Here is a 27,236-nt window from a genome sequence, read left to right on the forward strand (position 1 = left end):
TCCTATTAGTATATAAAAGTGAGGTGTTGCAATTCCGGCACAGATAGCAGCTATTCATAATCTCATCAAACTAGACTTGTCTCATAATAAACGTACTGGTGTGTTATGTATCTTCAATTTCTACTCTTACCTTGCAAACTTGTTAAATTTTGAAACATTGTATTTACCTCCACACAAGCTAAAACATTTATTGACATGGACCATTCCATCATAGATAGGAGCTCTTCATAATCTCATCTATTTGGACTTGTCTTCTAACATTCTTACTGGTGAGTTCCGTATTACATTTACCTTGCAAATTCACAAAATTTTAAAATATTGTATTTACCTCCACACAACATAATACTAGGATTGGTATGGACTATTCCAGCACAAATAGCAGCTCTACACAATCTCACTTCCCTGGACTTGTCTTATAACCATCTTATTGGTGAGTTATGTATCTTCTATTTCTACTCTTACCTTGCAAATTCATTAAATTTGTAATACTATTTACCTCCACACAACCTAATACATCTATTGGCAGGAACCATTCCAGCATAGATTGTATCTCTTCATTATCTCATTGATCCAAACTTGTCTTGTAATAATCTTATTGGTGAAATATGTACTTTTCATTTCTACTCTTATCTTGCAAATTCACTCAATTTAGAAGTAGGGAAAATGACATTGAGGTCCCATGCAACACAAAATACTACAAAAAGGTCCCAAGAAATTTGGTAATAATTCTGAAGTCCCAAAGGGACTTGAGTGCAATTTGGTGAATTGTAAAAAGACGCCTCTGCCCCTGGTGAAATGCCCTGTTTTTCAGTCTGAAAATCATCACTCTGTACGCAGGAAGCAAGAGAGAAAAAACCCAAACTTCATTCTGCTTCTTCCCCCATTCCCATCTGAAAATCTCATTCACTCTATTAATGTCAATCATTGGCAAAAATCGCTTGTATTTTTGGTTTGGTGTGTGTTTGGTCATTCAAGTTGGGGTTTTATTATAGGTGGGTAGGGTGATTATGGGTGTTCTGTTTCTAGGTATATTGTGGGTGGATTGAAGGTGGGCTTGCTCTGTCTGGGCATGGTTCAGGGGGAACTGATGAGAAAGATGAAGGTTGGTGTGATTAGAAACCCTTACTGCGAAATAGGAAAATATGTTGTCAATAAGGCCGCGACAGTTGTCAATATAGCTCCTTGACTTGTCAATAGTAACAGCATTGTACAGATTTACATTAACTGATTTTTTAAATTTTTTACACAAAGACCATGACCTTCTGTACCCTTGACTCATTGGTAGAGGTCACAAAAAGAGGAAAAAGAGGCAACAAAGAAGGGTGAGTAGTTACATGAGGCAAAAGAAAAAAAAAAGCCACTTTGATCCTAGACAAATGATGGCAAAAGAATTTTTTCATAAATAGAAGTGACATAAATTTTTTTGGTAGATGTCACAACACACACAAATAATTAGTTTAATATTGGATACATGCAACTATATGTTTTTTTCAATAGGGTTATAAAATCGGTAATTACATGTATATGAAGTTGTAAATGAAAGTTAGCTGTGTATTACATTCTGATGCATAGTCGTTGTATTATCCGCACCTTCATTGTCAATACATGCTTCGTCACTTGTCACTCACTGCACCATCAGTTGTCAATTAATGTACTAATATAAATTAAAAAAAAAATGATTTTTATTACATAATGTATACAATATCACTAATTCCTCAAAACTAATCCATTTTTTATAATGTGATATAGAATAGTTATTAAAAGTCAATTATCACTAATATGAAGTCATAAAATCACTTGTCATGAACAACAAATTCACTTGTTAATGGTTTTGCTCTGTTCTGATATTAGTTTAGTAGCAAAGAAAGAAAAAGATGAAGGTTAGTGTGGGTAGAAACTCTTAGCACGAAATGGGATATTGTGTTGTCAATCAGGCCGCGATAGTTGTCAATGTGTGCCACGACAGTTGTCAACATAGCTCCTTAACTTGTCAATGACAGTTGCATGATTCTTGATGCAGGTTTAAATTACTGATGGCGAATACATCTGGAAAGCATATATTTTGCTTTGTTCACATAGAGAAAAAGTTTATAAATGATAGAGAAGATGATATGAGATATGTGGGAGGTAGTGTAAGAACAACAATATAAAGGAGGGCACAAGTTATGAAGAATTGAAGGAAATTATATCATCAATTGCTAGAAAAGAAAGTGACTCATTTCTTTTGAAATTCTCAGTTGTGTATAGTTCAACAGCATCCGGCGTAGAAATTAACAACCTGAGTTATCCAAAATAACAAGTAATATAACAGAAGTTAATAACAAGTGATATAACAATTTTATAACAAATGAATGTGTGAATATTAATAATTAATGTTCAAAATTTTTACAACTGAAGGTGTCATTTATTTATAATGTTAAGTGATATTTGCATTAAAATATAATTATTAAGAAGAAGGTGTTACTCAGATTTATGTTCAATTGATAAGAGACAGTGCCTTCATTAACAAGTCACAGTACTCTATTTGGCAAGTTATAGTGCCACCATTGACAAGTCATAGTGCCACCATTGACAAGTTAGTGTGCCACCATTGACAACTAATAATCCGCTACGGCGTCTGACCATATCTGTCGCGGCACCCCCATCTGTCCCAAGGAGTTGCCATTCTGTGTAAGGCACCAGGGCGCCTAATCATATCCGCCGCAGTGCCCAAACCTTTCAAGAAGTTATTCGGTGAACAACAAGTCACAGTGCTACCATTGACAAGTCAGTGTGCTACCATTGATAAGTCATAGTGCCACCATTGACAAATCATAGTGCTTCCATTGACAAGTCATAGTGCCATCATTAACACTTCATTAATAATAATTATATATGACAATTAATCAAAATATAATATGACAGAGTAATTAAAAATATCATATGATACTAAAACAGGTTATGTAACTTGAATTCATATTGTTGACAACTTACATCAGTAAATTAATTGACAAGTTACAATGTTCCATTGACAAGTTATAATAGGTCTAATAACAATGTAGGGTGCGAATAATGACAATTGAAATGACAGTAGAATCTAACATGCCAAGTTACACTGAAACCATTAACAAGTGAATATGTTGTTTATGACAAGTGATTTTATGATTTCATATTAGTGATGATTGACTTTTAATAGCTATTCTATATCATATTATAAAAAATAGATTAGTTTTGAGGAATTAGTGATATTGTATGATGTTGTATAACATTATGTAATAAAAATCATATTTTTTTAAATTTATATCAGTACATTAATTGACAATTGATGGTGCAGTGAGTGACAAGTGACGAAGCATGTATTGACAATGAAGGGTGCGGATAATGACAACGAACTATGCATCAGAATGTAATACACAGCTAACTTTCATTTACAACTTCATATACATGTAATTACACCGATTTTATAACCCTATTGAAAAAAACATATAGTTGCATGTATCCAGTATTAAACTAATTATTTGTGTGTGTTGTGACATCTACCAAAAAAATTTATGTCACTTCTATTTATGAAAAAATTCTTTTGCCATCATTTGTCTAGGATCAAAGTGGCTTTTTTTTTTCTTTTGCCTCATGTAACTACTCACCCTTCTTTGTTGCCTCTTTTCCTCTTTTTGTGACCTCTACCAATGAGTCAAGGGTACAGAAGGTCATGGCCTTTGTGTAAAAAATTTAAAAAATCAGTTAATGTAAATCTGTACAATGCTATTACTATTGACAAGTCAAGGAGCTATATTGACAACTGTCGCGGCCTTATTGACAACATATTTTCCTATTTCGCAGTAAGGGTTTGTAATCACACCAACCTTCATCTTTCTCATCAGTTCCCCCTGAATCATGCCCAGACAGAGCAAGCCCACCTTCAATCCACCCACAATATACCTAGAAACAAAACACCCATAATCACCCTACCCACCTATAATAAAACCCCAACTTGAATGACCAAACACACACCAAACCAAAAATACAAGCGATTTTTGCCAATGATTGACGTTAATAGAGTGGATGAGATTTTCAGATGGGAATGGGGGAAGAAGCAGAATGAAGTTTGGGTTTTTTCTCTCTTGCTTCCTACGTATAAAGTGCTGATTTTCAGACTGAAAAACAGGGCATTTCACCAGGGGTAGAGGCGTCTTTTTACAATTCACCAAATTGCACTCAAGTCCCTTTGGGACTTCAGAATCATTACCAAATTTCCTAGGACCCTTTTGTAGTATTTTGTGTTGTATGGGACCTCAATGTCATTTTCCCTTAGAAGTATTGCATTTGCCTCCACATAATCCAATGCACTCTATTGACAAGGTTTATTCCATTACAAATAGGAACTCTTCATTATCTCAATTATCTGGACTTGTCTCCTAACAGCCTTACTGGTGAGTTATGTATCTTCTGTTTTTACTCTTACCTTACAAATTCACTATATTTTGGAATATTATATTTACCTCAATAGAACCCAATACTTTTATTGGTGGGGACCATTCCATCATAGATAGGAGCTCTTTATAATCTCATCAATCTGGACTTATCTTCTAATAGTCTTACTGGTGAGTTATGTTTCTTTCATTTTTACTCTTACCTCGCAAATTCACTAGATTTGAAATATTATATTTACTTTCACACAACCTGATACTTCTATTAATAGGGATCATTCCATCCCAAATAGGAACTCTTCAAAATCTCATTTATCTAGGAGAAAACTTGCTCTGACAGAAACATTTAACAACGTAAAAATTTTCTAACTTAAGGATTGAGTAAAAAGTTGAAGGACTCATCAAAAAGAAAAAAATTTAAGGACCTAATTCAAAATCAAACAAAACTATAAAGATTTTCAGATTAATTTTTTCTCTCTTTTTTTAGGGTGCTAGATAGTCGAAGAAATAACACTGGGGATTAATTCTCTAGTATGTATTTTGGTTTTGCCATTGATTCTCTAACGTGTATTACTCTCATGGATTCTTTTCATATGGCTTTGTTAACAAGCTTTGTTAAATAAAACTGAAAGTTTTATTTAAAGTTGATTAAATTTTTTAAGATTTTGAAATCACCTTAAATGATTTTGTCCAAAAAATAAAAATAGAAAGAAAAAACATCATTGAAGTCAACAATTACCATCTCACACGTTATGATTATGGGTTTGGTTGGATTGAGGGTAGAAAAAGCAACTTATTTTCAATCTGGCTCTTAGAAAAGTTAGATTAGATAATCTAATTTATGTTTAGATTGATTTTTATAAAAGTTAGTTTGTAAAGTAAAAAAAATTGTTTGGATTATTATTGAATAAGTAAGCTTAATTTGTAGAATGAATAAAATGGGTATAAATTTTATTAAATAATAAAAAATAATTAAAAATATGAATTTACAAAGTATAATAATTTTAAATTACTATAATAGGAAGAAGTTATATTTAATGAATAAAATATATTTAAATTAGAAATCATAGTAATGTAAAATTTTTTAAACCAAATAATATTACATAATTAATTGGATAATATACTCTGCATAATTTATATAAAGATAAAATAAATCATTTTCACTTAAGATAATATCAAAAATAAATAACTAAAAACCAATTGGAAAGCACAAAAGATGTATAGCGAGAAGCACAAGAATAACATAAACATAAAGATAAAAATATCTTTTAATTCCAAAAAGCTATTTTTTTAAGTTATAAGTAAGTTTTAGATACCTTTACAATTATGTTTATTAAAACAGTTTTTGACTCATAAATTATATTGGTCAACTGTAATCAACAATTTCTAAATTTACAAATGGACTTGTCCCTTTTCCTCCCGCAAAAACAGACGCTACATGTCCAGTTATGTTTTGAGCCGTACACACGTCAATGACTTTGACGGTTTGACGGTGACGATGGCTCATTGAAAACGTCTTTAGTAAAACGTAGAACAAGAAGCTGGGAAGTTGTGACATTTTTATCAGTATCAAATTAAAAGCACGAAAACATATTGAAATGCAGCGTCAAAGAGGCATCACCTTAGAATTCGGAATACCAACCTCCGTACAATGACTCGGCTTCTTTAATTTGCTAATTTAACAGGCATGAAAGAGTAAAGTTAAGTATATGTGAACTTAATAAGAATCATATTGAAAAATATTTTTTTTAATTTAATAAAAGTAATGTAAGTAAATTTTTCTGATAGAGGAGTACACCTACAAGCAGAGACTTTGTAGTATATTGACTTGGTGGTTGAAAATAATACACCTACAAGCGAAGATTGGTGGTTGAAAATGATCATTGAATTCCAAGAGGGCGGGAAACGCCTTTTATTTGTCATTTTTCCTCCCTTCATCTTAGTCAATATAGTTTTATAACTTGACACATGTCTTTAGAGTCATTTAAAAAGTTAAACGCAACCTAAATTATATTAGACTTGAAACTAACCCTTTCGAGTCAAAAATATTAAGCCATAATCATCCAATAAGTAAATTTTTTGAAATTCAAACTTATGCATTCATTTTTATTGGGATGAGGTCACTACCACTTCAACCCCGTTTGTTGATAGACTAATTAAGAAATATGTCGCACTTCAAATGGCATGGAGATTGCCAAATTGCGACACGTTTGACAATATGCATGTGTGTAATATGATCATGGACGATTTAGGCGGAGGAGGAGGCAACAATCATTTATGTAGCTTTCTGCCGATGTGAAGTGTTCACGGTTTATTTGTCCAGCTTTCTGCTTGGTGATTTCTTATGCATTTCTGTTGTATCACTTCTTTTTTTTTGGAATTTCAGGATAAATTTATGTTTGTGTGCGTGTTAGTTTTTTTTTTTTTTTTTAAAATTCACGTCTAAACTGAACGAAGGCTAAATGCAAAACAACATCAGGGAAGGTTTTCGGTGAAAACCAAAACCCCATTAAAAATAAGAAAATACAAGAAATCAGAAAGATGCAAAATAGGAGGATGCAAAATGGACGTTTATAAATTTACAATTAATGTCCTCAAATAAAATAAGAGTACCTTGGTAAAAAAAAAGATTATGAAATAAATAAATAAAAATGTGGTTGACTTTTAAAACTTTAATAAGTTTATCATTCAGAAAGCTTAAAAAAAGTTTTATTGACTAAAAATGATGGAAAAATAAATTAATTAGTGTTGGTCATTAATTTAATTTGATTAATTAGAATTGGTTTTGACTTTGTAATTCTAATTAGTTTGAATTAATATGAATAAGTTATTATTATTTCATTTAAAAAAGGATAATTATAGGATATGGTGAGAGAGAATATAGGGGATTTAATTAGGGGTAAAACAATATTTCTAATTTATATTTTAGTATTGGTTCTTCTAAACAATTATAGTTTTTATGATCTTTTCCAAAAAATATCATCCATATCAGGTCCCTCTCTCTAATTCTCTCTATTTTAAAATTAGATTTTGTTTAAATGTAAGAATTTTTTTTCCCGATCAAAAATCAACTTGTAAAAACTATACCTTTCCTTTTGTAATTATTATAAGAAAATATAATTATTAAAAAATACAAATGTTTAAAAATTCAATAATTCATAAATAAAAAATTTTAAATATTTAATATAAAATTTCATGAAAAAACCAAGGAACCAAACTTTAAGATTGTAGCACAAGAACATGAGACTTTTTTGGGCAACCTGATGTACAATGCGAATGAATTTGCAGGAGGATTCACAGAAAGGGCATGTCAAGGATGAAACAACACTTTTTGTTATTAAGTTATTTAGTTACTCCTCCGGTCCTAATTATAAGACCCAATTGACTTATTTGAGAAGATTAAGGAAGTAAGTTAAGTTGATTATTTATAATAAATAAGTGTTGTCATTCTTAAAATATCCTTACTAATTAAGTATATTGGCTAAAACTATCATTATTAGAAGGATTATCTTGGAAAAAAATGCATAAATATAAGAGACAAAATGGATTGGGTCCTATAATTAGGACCAAATAAAAAGTCAAATTGGGTCTTATAATAAAGATCAGAGGAGTAATATATCTTGCTATTTCTGTTATGTAAATTCAGCTTGTATACAAATATCTATTACTCCTATAATTCTATTTGTATGACAAAAAGAGAAGATATATTCAAGTCCTATTTATAGGGTATTAAGAAAAAAATTTTATATGAATGTGCAATCTCATTCTTCATATATTGTTGTGCTGATTTTATTTATATAAAGTATAATGTGTATTAAATAGGGATAAAGTCAGTCAATCGTTAAATTTTAAATCAAACTTAATAAACTTTAAAGTTTTTTTATATACAATAATGAGAAATAAGATTTTTCCATTCTCAAAATATCCGAGTACCTGATATCTAGAGCCTTCTGACCCTTTCTTTCCCTTTTCGCACTTAGCTTTTCTTTCTCCTTCCCTTCTCTGTCCTCTTCTCTTTCGTACAAGCAATGTTTTAAAAGCCGGACCGGAAGTCGAACCGGAAAAATCAACGGGTCATGGTTCAATCGGTCGGATCGGTCGGACCGTTTGGTCAAACCGGTGACGCAATAATTAATTTAAAACAATATTATATACATATAATTAGTATATATGAAAAATATCAAATTATTAAATAATTTAGAAATGCATTTAAATAATCTAAAATTATAATGAAATCATTGAAACTGGACTAAAACCTTATATATTTAAATTTATGTATGTTTAAAATATTTAATGATATTACAAATTATCAATTCATTCAAATCAAAATATTTTTTTAAAAGATAGACCAAATATCAAAACAAAAAGACTAGCGACTCACAATTTTAACACCACAATATATGAAATTTTCAATGAAATAATACTATATGGTTATAAATAGTCTAAAAATATATTAGGATATTTAAGGGGATCAATTTTTTTATTTTTCTTCTATTTTTTTTTTTAAATTTTTTAGTATTTTTCAGTCAGGCTAAAAAACCGTCCGGTTTTCTGAAAACCGTTCCGGTTTCCGGTCCAACTCTGGTTTCCGGCTTAATAACGGCTCAACTCCGGTCCAATCCGGCTCAACTATGTGAACGGTTTTTTGGTCCAAACCGAGCCGTTAACGAGTCCGGGTGACGGTTTAACCGGTCCGACCGTCCGGTCCGGTCCGGTTCTTTAATCATTGCGTACAAGTGATGATAGCTCCCTCTTACCGCCCACAGCGGCTCGTGCAGGTCACCAAGCTTTTACTGCTGCCCTTTTCACTTTTTATAACCCCACAGGCTTGGTTTCGAGCATACGACAAGGAATCCAAAAAAAAAAAAAAAAGGCGTTCAAGCGGGCAACGGCAACATGCAAGCCGCGATATAAAATTTTATAAATATGTGCACCGTAAAATTACTTCAAAAAAATTAATCCAAACAACGGCTAGATATGAAATCTCTCTTTATGTGTAGCTGAAATATGAAGGACTTTAGACATACAAATATCTAATTTTAATACATATTTTCTGTTCATTTAATTAATTTACACTTTAATATTAATGAAGACCATTAACAATTATATTTTCCTCCTTCGTTGAATTTTCAAAATAATTAAAGGAAAAAAAGTAAATTATTATACTTGGAAACCTTGTTTCAAATCCCTGTTTGAATATTTGCCAAACTCATGTGGAAATGTCTTTAAGTAAGACAATACTACCATATTATATAGTAGCAGTTGTAGAACTGTGAATGTTTGCTTGAATAAATTGTAAGAGGCAAATAATTACTTTAGACTGTGACCCTGACTTGCAAGGAAATTATGATCCCATCCATCACGTTATTCAAAATGCTAATGTTTTAAAAAGTAGACTGAAAGTCGACTAATAATTCAGACAGTCAGATCAATTGGACGGTCCGATCATACCGGTAATACAATAATTAAATAAAATAATATTATATATATAATTAATATGCATAAAATAAATTTATAATTAACTATAATAATTATTAATATAATGATATCTCAATAAAAAATTTAAAATAAAAATGAAGATATTTGCTTTATTCTTTATTTCTTTTTGATTTTCGAGAGGCCTTTTTGACTTTTTATGTACGTTTCTGTGATTTGTATTTATTTCTTGGTCTTTCAAGACGCCTCTTGCTTTCAACCATCGGATTAAATCTATTGGGTAACATCGGGGTGCCATGGACATATTTTCACTTAAAAAAACTTTAAACTCTAACTATTCACTTTCATTTTGGCAACCTCAAAATCCCTCTTCCACTGTTCTTCATGTCTTGCGCCTCTGCTGCAGAGTTTTCCCATTTTGCTGGTATCTATTGTTTTCAAAGATAGATCTCAGTTTTTGATTGAGGCTGAGCAGATTTGAGTAAGTTATTTCTCATAAGCTAAATTCCGTTTTCTCGTATAGCCTTCTTAATATTTTTATCTTTTCATAACTTTCTTTATCATTTTCTTCACCTTCTTCCATTTGGCGATGATGTAGCATTTCTGTATGACAAATTTAAGCTGGATGATTTTTGAAAAACCGCCTTGGGTTCCGGTTTAACTTCGGCTCTCGGCTAAATGACTGGCTAGAAACGGTTCAAAACGGGCTAACTGATGAAGCAGTCAAACTGCAAAAAACGACCTGGAAAACTCTCCGGTCACCGGCCAAACCAGTCCAACTGTCCGGTCTGGTCCGGCTTTTAATTCATTGCATAATGCAGACTCCAAAACTTAAAATACAAATTACTGAAAATTAGTGGAACAAGTCTGAATAAATGACACATCATCCATTTCCTTGGTACACACTCCCTCCAGTTCTTTATATTTTTGGGACTGCAAGGAGAAATTGATGGTCCTATACACACACATACATCCTTTATATTCTTATAAGAAAAAGAACATACGAATTGATTTTTTTCAGTAACTAGGCCCCAGAAATTTTGTTGAACGGTGAGCTATTAATATTTATTCAAATGGCTACAAATCTAAAAATCTTAGTTCTAATTTTAAATAACTGAGAATAACTTGAGACGACCTAAATAAGTACTTATTGACAACTTACATTCTTGTATTTGTGACCCTTTTTTTTTTAGCAAAAGTTTTCGAGATATAAGAAGTTGATGTTTGGGTGCATTAGTTTCCTTTCTTTAAATTTTTTTTTTTGTTTAAAGAATATAGATCCCCTGCTGTGAGTTTAGTTAGGTTTGTGTGCAATGGTTAAGTAGAGTTAGAGTACATTTATCTTCTTTTTTTCTACCTTTGATGTGGGGCACCTAAGCACTGCACACAAACCTCACTTCAGTAAATCCAAATCCTAATCCGAATTTAAACATTAACACATTGTGATGTTCATCTTACGTTTAGCAATTCATGCCCGTTTTCATTGACAAGACTTTAATGTTGACAACGTCCATTAACAATGATGTTTTTAATTCTTCTTTGATTTTTCAAAATCGGAAAAAAAGAAAAGAAGAAGAAAAGAGATCTATTATCTGTTATAATTATTACATTCATCTGTATATCACGCAGCTTAAATACGTGCAAAGTTTTAAAAAAAAATTTGATAAAACAGATCAAAGTGCTAGATAATTTTATTATTACGAATATAATGGACCTCAGAACTTTTGTTTGAATTTAAGAAAAATAAAAGATTGAGGCACAAATTTATTTTGGAAGTTTTTATTTAGAAGCACTGGGCACCTAGAAAATTTTTTTTGGTATAAATTTGCTCCAAAAGTTTAAAATCAGATCTTAGCAATTTTGTTCCTGTTAAAAATGTTAATAATCACTTCATCAAAAAAAAAATTAACAATCAATATCACCATTTTAATTGTTAATATTATTTTTCTTAATATTGATGAGGACCATTAATTAATGTACGCTTTAATATTGAAGAAGACCATTAAAAATGATCCTTTTCTCCTCCTTTGATTTTTCAAAGCAATTAGGAAAAAAGTAAATTATAATACTTGTGACGTGTTTTCAAAATCGTATTTGATTTTTTGCTGAACACGTTTACATGAGTCTTTAAGTAAGACCAAGGCCATAATAGTATTAGTAGTAGTTGTAGAATTTTGAACTTTTACTTGAATTGTAAGTGGCAAGCAACTTCATGCAATAAATTATTGGCCACGAAATAAATTAGTACCCCTCTATCACGTTATATTGATAATTCAGATTCCAGAACTTGAAATATTAATTATTAAAAATTACTGGAAGAGGCCGAAATAAATTACGAGCCATCCATTTCTTTTTTGTACATACTTTATCCTATCTTTTATATATAGGTTTACAATGCAAATTTGTTCAGAAAGTTTTCACTCAAAAACGTTACGCATTTAAAAGTTTTATTTAGAGCAAATTTATCCCAGAAATTTAAAATTATAGTAGTATTGCCTCCTGCTCTTAAAAACATTAACGATCAACATTACTATTTTAACAGTCAACACTAATTTTTTAATGACAGGAAGTAATATTGCTATGATTTAAAACTTTCGAGGCAAATTTACTCTCAAATTGATAAATGTAAATACTTTAAAGTGATTTATTAATTAGCTTTCTTAACATACCCAAATTAATTAACTGAATCTTATATTAAGGATTCGAAATTATATCTAAAAGTCATTTGTGAAACTTATGATATGAATAATTTAAATATGATGATGATGCTAATGATAAATGCACTATCAGTTAATAACCAGAGTGATTATAACGATAAAGAGCGCATAGCAATACTCTTAGAGCCATGATAGTTAAGCTCTCGTCATTTAGATATTCCTCTACACACACAAACACACACATGTAAATATATATATATGAAGACTCTATGGGTGCACTCATTTTGTGATCAGTTTTGCAAGCAAATGAATTGAAGATGGGTGTGATGACAGTGGTATTTTTATTATGCTTTGTTGTAGATCGCGGCTGTGGCCAATATGATATAGACGAGGAGAAATGTGCTCTGCCTCAGACCAAATGGTGGAATTTCAGCGATAGCGCCCACAACTTGTCTCTGGAACCGATATCTTGCAATGAATTTGGAAGCGTTACTGATATCTATCCTCTAGGGAATATTTGTGTGTGCATGTGCGTGGCTGAGGGGAGGACTAAACATTCTTAAGATTTTAAGGTTTTCAAGAATAATCTTCAAGTGAAAATAACTAATTAACCAAAGATACGATTTTCACTATCGAATTAAACCCTCAAAAGTACTTTTAAAAAGTATTTTTTCGTAAAACGAAATAAATTCATCTATATATTTACTTCATAAACTGTAAAAGCACTTTTGAAACCATAGTTTGATTTTCATCCAAATACCTCCTAAGAAAACCACAAAGTCCATTATATATGAAAGTTTGTGAATTCTTTCTTCACTTCTTCAAAGAAAAGGCAAAAACAAAATTGCATAAAGTCCGTATTACTATTATGGCATGCCATTCCTGCTCTGTGCCACAATTCTACTGCTATTGCAATGATAGGAAAGGAAAAACGTGCTTTGCCACAAAGAACACCATGGAATATTACTGCTATAACTTTTATTGACAGGTTTCATTCCAGCTCATATAGGAACTCTTCAAAACTTCAACGAGCTGGATTTGTCTCATAATAACATTACAGCTGAGTTCTCTTCCACCCTTACTACGTTGAATTTTTATTCGATTAGAAATGACCTAGTGTCTAGAACACATTAATTTGCATTCTGAATGAATGTTTCTACAAGCACCATCCCAAATCAGATAGGAGCTCTTCATAGTCTCTTTTGTTTGAACTAGTTTTACTAGAGATTGTAGGTGGGTTACTTTCTGGTGAGAATTCTTATAATCAATAGAGATATAATTTAGATAAAACATTATAGATTTGGAAGACAAAATTATCCAATAACTCCTAACTAGTTCTTATATTAAATACCGGAGATAGTAATATTTAATGATAGTGTTGGTGAGTGGCAATAATGCAAAATGAATCAATTTTAAGACAAATTTTATTGCTTCAACTTATCTTGATTCCAGTGAATTAATTAGAAGCAACTTAGATATGTGTGTTTGTGTGTGAGGTGAGGACAAAACGATTCTTAATTTTTAAGGGTTTCAAGAATAATCCTCAACTTAGCTCTTATCTTGACTTGTCTAATAATGTAACAATTTTACTGGTGAGTTATGTACCTTCCACTTTCACTGTTACTATCTTGCAAATTCACTCAATTTAGAATTATTGCATTTACCTCCACATAATCTAATATATCTGTTGACAAGTACCATTCCAATACTGATAGGAAGTCTTCAAAATCTGACCAGGCTTTATTTATCTCAACAATCTCACGGGTAAGTTGCTTAACATTTACTCTTACCAAACTCACTCATGTACTGGTATAAGTTGCTAGTTACTCTTAATGGTACCAATCTTAATTTGGAATATTTGAAACTCAAGGGAAGAGGTTTGATAGGTAAGGTACCATTCCAGCTTCCCCCAGTGACTTTTTATGTGTTGATGAGTTGGACAAAGAGTACTGTGTCTGTAAACTCTGGTTATCTGATTTTTTAAACTATTGATGATCTATCACTTCCTTTTTCTAGAATTTCAAAAGAAAAAAATTGGAGGAGGCAAGAAGATGAAAGAGACCGAAAACCAAGCTAATTTGGTAGCTAAGTTATTGGGCCTTGGATGTCCCAAATGCCCACTTTTTAGTACTCACTTGCAGGGATCATCACATTTAACATAATTCTCATCACTGAAATGATGTTGGGTCTGTTTGGATTAGTAGTAAAAAAAAAAAACTTATTTATAATCTGGCTTTTCAAAAAATAAGATTAAGTAAAAATTAGATTGGATAATATGATTTATATTTAGATTGACTTTTATAAATAAGTTAGTTTGTGAAAGTAAGTTGTTTGGATTATGATTAAATAAGTAATTTTAGTTTGCAAAATTACCAAAATGAGTATGACTTTTATTAAATAATAATAAATTATAAATTATAAATTTACATGATATAATAATTTTAAATTATTTATAAGCTCTTGTTGATCTCATATGTTTTTCATTTTTTATTATTTATTATAAGGACATATTTGAAAATAACATTATATTTCTAACTTATTTATTACTTTCAACTAATTTTAATTGATTTTTCATTATCCACAAATTAGTTATTTTGAGGCTTATAATAAGAATTAGAGGAGGTAGTAAATTGTTTAATGTTTTCTCTCTGTGTTTCAAAAGTCAAAAGTCATAAGCCATAAATCATAAGCAGCTAATTTCTACTTATAGCTTATTATAGCTTTTTATGCAAAAGTCAGATTGCTTCACCGCCGTTTTGAGTAGGCCCATTCCATATTACCGACTCTTTAGAAGCACTTTAGAATCAATGGGATGATCTTATAACCGTTGGGTATTGAGAATGAGATCTTATGATCATTAGATATTAGCTCATTAGAGAAAGAATCACAATACGTTTAGGTTGGTGCTTAATTAAAATGCCAAGTAATAGACAGCTAAGAATCACAACATGTTTAGGTCGGTGCTTAATTAAAATGACAAATAGACAGATGTCATCAACTCAAAATTTGTTGCAACAGCTGTCATTAATGGTTTTTTTATCAGGTGAAACAGGTTTAAAACTGGAGCTTTTTATTTTTAATTTTATTGAATTTTTCTGTTATAAAAACTGAAGTGTTTTAGTATTTTAACTTTAATTTAATGCTTTTTTTTGGGTTATAAAAGAACTCAAATTTATTTTTAACTCAATTCTCAACCAAAATCAAATTAGGCCAAAACAGGAATTCTTAATTTATCCGTAAACGTTCTTTTTTTTTAATTAATAATTAACTAATTTTTTTTAGAAATTAAAAAATTTACCAATCATATTATGAATTCGACTCTATTTGGCTTTAAAAAGCGAAATGTTTTTTTTAAAAAAGAAAACAATCTGGTTTGGCTTTCTCCCAGTAGGCATTCATTGATCCAAACCTTGGGATAAAGGAAAGACAGACTCAAATTTTCCCCAAATAAAAACACGGAATAATAAAAGTTTACTGGCATTCATTAATGCATACGATGAGGTAAGCGAGAGGCAGGAGAGGTTTTATGTCCCTGAAAGATTAATCTTTAGAAGGTCTATGACATAATCAAACGGACTTTTCTTGCTGAAGCTGCTCTTGTAGGCCAGAATGGAGAGTAATTTCATAAATCTCATCACGCGGTGTGTTTCCACCCCTTCTTATAATGTTTTTTGGAATGGGCATCTTATTGATTATTTTATTCCGAAGAGGGGACTCTACCACGGAGTCACCCTACTTGTTTGTCTTGTATTGTATGAACAGGTTATCACATTTTCTTCTCTCCTAAAGTTCCCGAGGCTCTAAGCTAAGGAGGAAAATTAGCTTGCTGAATGGCATGAAGATTGCAGAGGAGATTGGTAGGTGTACTTGGGGCTTCCCTCTCTGGAAATGGAAGACCTACAGAGACCTTTCAATATATAGCGGACAGAGTCAGATCTAAAGTTGATGCTTGAAAGGCGAATTGCCTCTTAACTAAAGGAAGAATTACTCTTGCCAAGTCGTTTTTAAGTACAGTTCCAATACATCCTACGCAAGTTGCTAAGCTACCGATGAGTATTTGCAATGAAATAGGAAGAATTCAGTGAAAATTTCATTTGCATAATCAAATGCATGACCTGCATATAGATATAATAGCGGAAACCTACTGGTGTTTGCATCCTCTACTTCAGTCTTCAGCATAATCTTCAATTCCATTCTTTTTGGTTTAATCAAGTTTTGTAGATGCTTTTCTGATTTTAATGCAAGCTTTTCTGATTTCAGGCCATGTAAAGGTGCAGTCAACCTATTCCTTGCAGTACCTTCAACAATGATGGTTCAATCTTTGCTTACTAGGTACAGCCTGTTTCTGCACACGTTTGCAGCTCTGTGAAATAAATTTTGGCATCCTCTTTCGTGCCACACGAAGTAACGTTGAGAATCTTTGAATTATATACCAGCTCACCCCAAAAAAAGAAAAAAAAAAAGAAAAAAATTTTCAATTAGTAATGAGAGTGGCTTGAAAAACTCCTCTGCACAGAGTACGCTTGAGGGGATGCTAAAATGCTAGAGAATCGTCTGGAATATTGGAATTAAGATAGAAAAATAAGTAGAAACATGTAGGTATTTCACTGGAAAAAATGTAGGCATGCAAAAAAATCGCAAGAAATGAGACTTAATTGATGGCTCTTCATAGTGAACTTTTCCGCCAATGTCATCTGAGAAAGACAAGTTATATATATTAGAGAAACTGGATAAGTGCTATAAGAAGCTGTGCGTGATGTGTTTGTAACCCTGTTTTGCTATGATTGAGAAGTTATGCATTTGCGTAGTTCACTCACAGGTTTTGCTATCGCAGACTCATCTTGTGAAACAGAAATTATGAAAAAATACCAAAAAGAAAAATCTGAAAGAATGTCGTTAGACCTTGTGTGAATGATATGTCCATATTTCTGCTTATAGGTCTGCTATGACTGGAGTAAAGGGGCTGAAAATCATAATCCTGCGACAGCAAAGACTTAAATCTTCCTGCATTTGCCACAGGTATTCAATGATTTGGTCGTAAAAATAAATGTTCTTTAATAGCTTTTTTTGGCAACATGCGAATATGATATGCTCCTGCAATGCAGGAAAATGAGGTTAAGGGCAATCCTCGACTTGGAACAACTGGGAGAAAGTAGGGATTATCCTAGTTTTGTATTACCCTTCTACGCACATAGATGTTTTATACTAGCGTCGAATGCGGGGCATGGTCTTGACCTGCTGTTTACTGTTTTCATTCTCTGTTCCAGATATGATGTATGTTACTCAGATTTGGATCCTCTCACGTGATATGATCGTCATGTGAACAGAAAAATATATGCATTTATAGCAGAGAAGGTACGATATTTTATTTATTTTTCTCTACACAGCACGTCATCATGATGTTACTATGGGAGGATCCAAATCGCATTGGTCAGTAGTTTGGTAGTTTTATGATGAGGGATGGTTTTAGTTTCTACGGCGGAAGGCATCTGTAAGTAGTCTGTGATTGCTTTACATAGAGATTGCTGAATTGCAACATATTTGACACTTTTAAGTTGTATCATTTATAGTTTCGTTCGTGGCGTGCAGGGTTCAGGCAAACAGTCTTTAGTTATGATGGGTATGAATGTTGATTGATTTATCAGAATTGGTCTGTCCTATATATTCCTTCAGTTCTAAATATAAGATCCATTTTATGGTGTAATAAAATGAGTCTTATAATTTTGGAACGAAGGAGTATAACAATAAATCTTGTCTTTCAGCTGTCGCGAAGGCTTCACACACGCACGCACACTCCTTCCTGTCCCCATAATATATCCGTAGCATTGAGCACCGAGCTCCAAGAGCAGGGTGTAACTAGCAGCATCTGCGCCTGGGCCCTGAAATTGAGTAGGACTTGAGCGGAGATCATCATGAAACGAGCATTCAGCATATGGTCTCGTTCGTAGAAAGTCTTCAGTTCAAGATAAACGAAGACTTTTAAGTTATTCTTAATCTATTCCATTTTAATGGTGTGAAAAGAATTAGATGAAGGGAGAAGAATCAGTAACAAATGAAAGAACAGTTAATATGTTTAAGGCCGCCCATTCATCCCTTAAGGAGGCAAATTTTTTGAAAGGCGCATCTGAAAAATTTTATCAGGAAATTCAGTTATTTGGTATTTTAAAATATGAGAAATCATTACAGTATTTGAAATGCAGATCCCATATCCAAGTCGAAGTTAAATAATAGAGACTTGCAATTTGGATTCATGTATTAAGGTTTGAGAGAACAGTTTTATTATATTTTTGGCTATTATATGGATCAGTTAAGCGGAGTAAACATTACTATCTCAAATTTCATGTTCCTCCTTCCATGCAGGTGAATAATGATATTCACATGCTGTTTTACTCGTTCTATCCTCAATCATCATCAAGTGAAGAGTTTATTTGAACGAAGTTCAAATGACATACCTTCTAGTTCCACCATTGCCTTCTTGATCATTAGCTTGAACTTACCTGCATGGAAAATTAAGCATCAATAGAACGCAGAGAAAGCACTGACATAAATACACCACAAGGTCCAAAAAATACATAAAAGATAGGAGTAACAGTATTAATAATATTGAATGCATTTTACTGTCAACTCCAAGCGGCAACACATTTAAGTATAACAACGGAACATGAATATAAGTCTTTCGACTGAGTTATTAGTTAACAAATTTGTAATTAGAAATAACAAGTATTTATTTGTAAATAACGAGTTTGATATGTGGATTTAACGATTTTATAATTAAAAATAATAAGTTAACTTAATTAAAATAATAAATATTGGTTTGGAAATAACAAGTTTAGTATAAGAATTTAATAAGTTTGTAATTCAAAATAACAAATTAAGTTTGTTGAACTAACAAATATTTACTTGGAAATAACAAGTTGAATTTAGGAAGGAAGCAAGTTATTTTATATATATATATATATATATATATATATATAACTATTTTGGACTTGTCATTCCCTACTTCAAACTTATAATTTCATATTTTGGACTCGTAATTTTTTATTTTGAATTTGTTATTTTCTATTACAAACTTGTAATTCCTTATTTCAAGCTTGTAATTTCTTATTGAAGATTTGTTATTCCCTATTGTAGACTTATAATTTTCTATTTCACATTTATATTTTTGATTTTAGACTTATAATTTTCTATTTCAAACTCGTTATTTCCTATTTTACACTTGTAATCTTCTATTTTAAACTTATAATTTTTTATTTTAGACTTGTTATATCTTATTATAGACTTGTAATTTTATATTTTGGACTTATAATTTTTTATTTTAGACTTGTTATTTCTTATTACAGACTTAGAATTTCTTATTTTGGACTTATAATTTTCTATTTAAGACTTGTTAGTTTTCATTGTAAACTTATAATTTTCTATTTTACACTTATAATTTTTTAGTACATATTTGTAATTTTCTATTTGTAATTCAAGCTAAAATAAATTTTGCCACGTGCTTACTGATTATGACATGACATGTCCCACACTCCTCCCATGTTGCGGCATTTATCTTCATTACGTGTTTGTGTGCATTTCTATTGGCTACACGCCTTACACATAGCTATGCGTTACCATTTGTGGACTTCCCCCGATTAATTTCATAAATATAAAAAAGAAAAAGAAAAAAAAACTTATTAATCATGAGCCGCACGCTCAGGGGACATGAGACTTTTAGGCCCTGATTGAAATTATGATTTAAATAACTTATAAATATATTTTACGTAAATTGAGATAAATTTTTTTTTTACATATTTACCTTGTATTTTGTAAATTAATATTGAAAAATTATTTATAAACCATTCCAAGTAGACCTTTAGGCTCTGATTGTGTTTTTGAGTAGTTTAAAGGTGACTTATCCAGCTCATAAGTATGTTTTAAAAATTCTAGCTTGTTTGGATAAGTTTTTTTTCTTATCCTACTTAATTGGATTCATAAGCACAATTGGGTTAAGTACCTCAGAGCTATTTATTACTTTTTCATTGTGCTTATAGGTGGTTGGTACTATTAAAACAATAATTATTCTTGAAAAAATTTTCTCACTCTTTTTCCCCATTATCCACTCACGCTTTTTGGTTCCATCTCCTTGCTCCTTCATCCGCTCCTTCCCTCATCTTGTCTGACTTGTCCTTGCCGTGGCCAAGTTGTGCTCGCCCTCTCCATTTCCTGGCCGTCGTGGGACCATCGAGAGCGAAGGCACCGTTGCAAGTTGGGTAGAGTGGAGGGAGATGAAGAAAAGGGGGAAAAAAATTTGGGGCCCGTAAAGTTATAAATAAAAAATAATTAAATAAAAGAGGTAGTGAATGCACACTCTTTGCTTGGAGTTATGCAGAGATATTTTTTTTTCCTTTTGGCATTTTGCCTCTCTTATATATTAGGAATTTTTTATTTGAATTAAATCTAAATTTGGAAATTATTTTTGTGTTAAAAAATATGTTCTGTAAATTTTTTAATCCGAATATATTATTTCATTAAATAGTTTAAAATTATTGTATTATGTAAATTGGTATTTTTTTTATTTCACATTATCTAATAAATGTAGTACCCATTTTGATAATTTTATAAACTAAGTTTAATTATTCAATCACAATCTAAACAATTTTTACTTTTACCCAATTTAATTTTTTGAAAAACCAATTCAAATATAAATCACATTATCCAATCTAATCTTTAACTAATTTAATTTTTTTATGGATCAAATTGAAAATAAGCTACTTTTTTTATTCTAAACAGGCACCTAACCATGTTCCAAAAGTCTTAATCATGAGCTGGAAGCTTAAGTGATATGCACCCAATCTTTCATAAGCTCGAAGCTGTGATGGTAAACCCATAATCATATCGAAACACTTCAGCTGCTTCCCTATATCTCTTTCCTATATTATTACGAGGAATCCCATGGCCACAAAGAACGTAATGGCTCACCCAGCAACACTTGATCATCACCCAAAAAAAAACCATATTTTTCGGTAAAATAGATGCATGTTGAGGGGTCTTAAACCGGTGCTAGAAGGGCTCAAATTCATTAATGGGATGATAACGCAAATACCTGGAAACTGATCGCCAATGTCAGCCTCTTTTGTTTTTCAAAATACAGAAGGGTTTTTTGGTCTTTTATGCTTAATTTATAATTTTAATTTATTATCCAGTCCCTTCAAACAATTTTTTTTAATTCAAGTACCCATTTTATTTTTAATAGTCACGAAGTGTTTGATATGTGTCTTTAGATGTACTTGAAAAGTTACTTGAAAAGTTGTCCTCCCTTCAATCCTTATGATAAGGATTTTTAACATTTTCATAATGTAATATATTTTGTTTAAAATATTAATTTTTTTTCATCTAATACTCTTAACTAACTATAAATCTTACTAATTAATTACTACCTTCGATCCTTAGTATACGAACTCATTTAATTTTTATTTTGATATCAAATATAAGACTCCAATTTACTTTGTCTCTCATATTTATTCTTTTTTTTTCCTAAGGTAATTCTTGTAATAATGATAGTTCTAGCCAATATATTTGATTAGCAAGAATATTTTAGAAAAAAAACAACACTTATTTATTACAAATAACTAATTTAAATAGTTTTCTTAATCTATTCAAATTAGCCAACCAGTTCCTATATTAAAGATCAGAGCTAGTAGTTAAATTTCTCCGCTGATTTTTATTGAAAATATTACCCCCTCGTCGTCTTAATTTAAGTGTAGAATATCTATCCATGAGTTTTCGAAGTTCACGCAAAAACTTCGATCATCAACGATGGAACTTTTTGAGTTCGTCCGTGAGGTTTGTAAAAGTCGGAAAAAGCATATATGGATCTCTCTCCAATATAGATGTCAAAACGGAGTAACCCCATTGGGCCAGCCGTTCAAGCTTTTTTAATTGAACGACGGGACCTGTATTTTAAGAGGTTTAAAAAAAAATTAGACTAAAATAAATTAACCTTTTAGAATTCAGAAATAAAAAAGCCAACTCTCTTAAACTCGTCTATTTTTTTTAATATCAAGATATTTATACAATTACATATTAGTTTTTTATGGATAAGTCTAAACTAGAAAATTATTTAGAAGAACTAATACTTAATCCAGATAATTGAAAAGAATTAGATGTTTTGAACTGGAAGAAGTATAATTAAAATCAATTTTCAATTCTTTTGAGGATACCAATTGATATTCATAACATTTCAATCACTACAGTAGCTATTTAATCTTCCTTTTACTATTTTTTCATATGTCTAAACAAAATATAAAAATTCTCTTATTCTAACAAATATTTAGACTTTTATTTATACTCGTAACTACTACATAGTTTAACTTTAGATGAAAGTGATGAAAACAAAAACCTTGATATTTTTATCACTGGATAAGAGCCCGTCTCTAGTGAAGAAAAATCAAATATTGTTGATCTTAATGATAGTGATGAATATAAAGATAATAATCATATTGATGTTGTTAATCTTTAGCTACTTTGTTTTTGTCTATTTGCTTTCCCTGTTTTATTTGGTTTTGTTTTTTGAATTTGGATAACAATCATTAGTGTTTGATGTTTTTCTCTGCACATCACTAGTTCATTTTACTAATATTATAATTTGAATAAAATTTTTTTGATGTTTTATTATTTCTTATTTCAAAACAATTGAAAAGAATTTAAATTTTAAAAAATAATATAAAAGGGCTAGTTCTTTTAAGCCCTGAACCCATATATAAGATGATAATTTTAAAGTATGCGGGTTTTAAAGGACCGGTTTTTTTTTTTATGCTTTGATCCTTCAAGGGCTAGCTTTTTTAAGGTTAGGCTATCCCTTATTGAAACCTCTATCCAATAGCATTCTCTCTAAACCCCAATATGACATACAATATTTTGGTTGCCCTATCACTTAACCTGGGCGATAATTTGACCCAAAAAAAAGTCTGGACGATAAAGAAAAAGCGTTGACAAATTCTTAAAAAAACAAAAAAGAAAAAAAACCAAAAGAAAGAAAAGAGGAGCTACTTTTTTTTTTTGGTTATTTAATTGTCAACCTTGCAAAATAAAGACCCAAATGGGCGATCACCTTCCATTAACCAGTAAGACTGGAATTCTCTGATGCTACCTCCGGTCCTTAATATAATAACTAATTTGACATTCAATTTAATTCTAAATATAAAGCTCTAATTTACTTTATTTTAATATTTATCTATTTTATTCTCAAATCATTCCCATAGTAATTGCATATGTTAATAAATTAGTATCAGTGGGTATTCAAACACACATGATTAATAAAAGTATCTTAATGAAAACAATATTTCTATATTATAGAAAAATGGTGGATGTAAGAATCCACGGCTAATGGAATCATGCCTTCCAAGTCACACATTTTTTACCACATCATTTCAAACAAAGCTTTATCATAACATTCCTCTAGTTTGAAGTATTTACTATAAATAACTAACTTAAATATTAAATTTCCTAATCTCTCTAAATTAATCAGTTGGGTCTTATATCAACGGTAGGAGGTAGCAGTTTATACACCCATTACCCCATCTTTCACTTTATTGCTAATTCAGAACTTTGAAATGTTAATTATTAAAAATTACTAGAAGAAGCATATAAGGAGCATATAAACAATATAATACATGCAAAGCCATGATAAGCTTTCGTGATTTCTATATTGCAATGGGTGTGATAGTGGTATTTTTATTATGCTTTGCTATAACTTGCTTCCAAATTAATAGCCACGAAGAGAAACATGCTCTGCTTTAGACCAAATGGTGGAATTTTAGCAATATTGCTCACAACTTCTCAGAGCCTTGTGACTGGAAAGGCATATATTGTGATGACTTTGGAAGCGTTATTGAGATTAATCAACCCAAGATCATTGCACAGCGCCCTCAGCTAGCAGATCTCAACCTGTGCGTTTCACAACCTACAATATTTGATACTCAAGGGAAGGGTCTAAGAGGTAACATTCCAAATGAGATAGGAACTCTTCATTATCTCAGGCATTTGAACTTGTCTTATAATAATCTTATAGGCGAGTTATGTACCTTTCAAATTCACTCACTTTGAAAATTCATTTATCTCTATAACTTAGTAGAATGTGTTATCCGCAGATACCTGAGTAAGATATTTCTCACCTTATAGTTGTTCTATAGCTTTTTTCAGTAACTTGTTCATAGTTACTTGGCAAAATGAATAAATATTGAAAACAAAATGAACTTGAATCTTGTATTTAAAACCAAATTGAACTTTTAACTCTCCCCTAAGGACTGAAGGTAATATTTAATTGTGCCCATCTCACATGTTATGTTTATGTCCACTGCCTTTTGGATGCTCTTCAAAGACTTTTGACTCTAATGTGTGCCCATCTCACACGTCTTTAACTCCTTTTTAGGAGTTTCATAGGAGCACTATATATATGTTTTGGGTTGTGCTCTAATAAAGAAACAAAATTTAATTTAATTTTTGTTATAAAAAAAATTAGAATATTTATGCATTGCTCCCTTTTGTTCTACAAAATTAGAAAAGAGGTGGAAAATATTATATTTTCTTTAATGATAATCAAGGTAATAAAGTAAATTACTCCTTCACTTTCCACTTTAATATTATATATATATATTGCAAAACAATGACTATAACATATATTTTTGAATTTTTTTTTGTTTTCAATACTTATTCCAAAAAAATACTACACACTTTGAACAAGCCTTTGTTTTCCTTACTTTATTTTTTTTATATATAATAGTCAAAGTTATTTAACATGCTTCTTTATATATCACTTAAAAGTTGGTAATATGTTTTTATAAAAATCAATTTATGCTCCTACAAAGACTTGACCTCCCCTCCGGGGGGCTCATTCGGTGGTCACCTAGCATTATTTTCACTATAAAAACTCCGAAGACTGAAGACTTTAATATTGGCGAAGACTATTAACAACTTTGCCCGTCTCATACGGTACCATTGTGTCCATTATTTGCCATGGGACCTACTTTGACGCGTCAACAATTCTTCAAAGCCATGATGATATAGTTAAGCCTTTGTGATTTCAATATTCCTCCATCTATATAATGACTCTATGGCTTCACTCATTTAGTGATTACTCTATCTAAGCAAAGTAATTAAAGATGGCAACAATAAGAGTGCTATTTTTAGTATGGTTTGCCACAACTTGCTTCGAGATTAATGGTGCTGCTTTTGCCATGATAGAAGAGGAGAAACATGCTCTGCTCCAGAGCAAATGTGGGGTTGTAGAAATAGGATTGACAACTTCTCCGACCCTTGTGACGACGAAGGCATATATTGCAATGATTTTGAAAGGGTCATTAGGATGAATCGACTAAGGATAACTCCACAACACCCTCGGCTTGCAGATCTCAACCTCACTATGTTTTCTAACTTGGAAGATTTGGTGCTTGAAGGAATGGGTTTGATAGGCAACATTCCAACTCAGATAGGAGCTCTTCATAGTCTCATCTGTCTAGACTTGTCTAATAACAATCTTATTGGTAAGTTTTGTAACTTTCATCTCTTACATACCTTGCATACTCTCTCTGTTCTTTTTTTCAATTAATGTTATGTCATAAAACTATCATTATAAAATTAAATAGATAAATTTAATTGTTAAAATTTGACATGTACACATAGTTGATTGTTGCATATAGAAAAAATAGGAAAAAATTAATTTATGACATATTACAATAATGTTTTTATAAAATAGTAAATCTAAACCATTCATTTTATTATTTATAAAAGAAGAAATGATATTTGAGAAGAAAATGAGAGCATTTGGATTCCAATTTTTATTTGGTAAAAAATAATCTAGAACACATGCAACTCAAATGGCTAGTTTTAACAAATACCATTCCAACACTGATATGAGCACTTCAAAGTCTCACATTTTTGGATTTGTCTGGTAACAACGCTACAAAAAAATGGCTTATTATCAATGGAATTAGTGATGAAAAATTATACCGTCACTAATTTTTGATGAACTACTGATGAAAATTCCATCGCTAAATTAGCAACAAAATATATGTCCATCGCCAAATTCAGTAGCTAATCTGTCAAAAAATTTGTTAGTAAATATTTAGCGACAAAATTAGTGACAGAATTTTTTCCATTGCAAAAACCTTATAAGTGTCCTACCTTCCACCATTGTCAACCTTATTTAGAATTGCTAGATTTAAGTAGAAACAAAATAGTTGGAGTCATTCTTTTAATTTTAGGGTTTTATGACAAACCTCCACAACTTAGGGCTTCCTTGGTTTCTTGTCTTGAGAAAAATTTTTTGTTTTTAAAAACAAAAAAACTTGTTTGGCAATATGTTTTAGTTGATTGTTTTAAAAAACAAAAAAACAATAATATGTTTTTAAAAACTGAAAAACCAAAACAACTTTTACATGTTTTCTTGTTTTTGTTTTTGTGTTTTTTATTTTTTTGTTTTAAAAAATTAGAGAAATCTTCTTCTCTTCTTTTCTACTACCTACTACTTGTCACTATTGATGATAACTACCACTTGTCAAAGTATAATTTTTTATTTTTTTTTCAAATGTGATTTTTTAAAAATTATTTTCCAAACAAATTTTTTTGTTTACTTTTTCCAAAACTTGTTCTTAAAACCAATTTTATAAAATTATATTGAGAATAAGAAAACAAAAAACAAAAACAAACAAGCCCTTAATATTTATACTCAAATTTATTTAATACAAGTGATGCCCCTTCT

At 30.9% G+C, this 27,236-nt stretch overlaps 1 protein-coding gene and 1 long non-coding RNA gene across 2 annotated transcripts; one reads left to right on the forward strand and one right to left on the reverse strand.

Moving 5' to 3' along the window:
• Window positions 1-214: 214 nt before the first annotated feature.
• Window positions 215-26,430, reverse strand: LOC114749925 (uncharacterized). Its single transcript, XR_003740600.1, has 3 exons — window positions 26,374-26,430; window positions 21,582-21,588; window positions 215-266 (listed from the first exon to the last, which is right to left on the reverse strand). It is a non-coding gene; the product is annotated as an uncharacterized LOC114749925 (long non-coding RNA).
• Window positions 16,760-18,059, forward strand: LOC114749836 (uncharacterized). The gene is made up of 3 exons (XM_028938406.1): window positions 16,760-16,831; window positions 17,438-17,518; window positions 17,605-18,059. Exons 1-3 carry the CDS (start codon window positions 16,806-16,808, stop codon window positions 17,804-17,806), a joined length of 309 nt encoding a protein of 102 aa, XP_028794239.1. The 5' UTR covers window positions 16,760-16,805; the 3' UTR covers window positions 17,807-18,059.
• Window positions 26,431-27,236: the final 806 nt, after the last annotated feature.

This window comes from Neltuma alba, unplaced genomic scaffold (assembly GCF_004799145.2).
Source record: "Neltuma alba isolate B1F8T4 unplaced genomic scaffold, ASM479914v2 tig00000131_pilon, whole genome shotgun sequence".
NCBI classification, from domain to species: Eukaryota; Viridiplantae; Streptophyta; class Magnoliopsida; order Fabales; family Fabaceae; genus Neltuma; species Neltuma alba.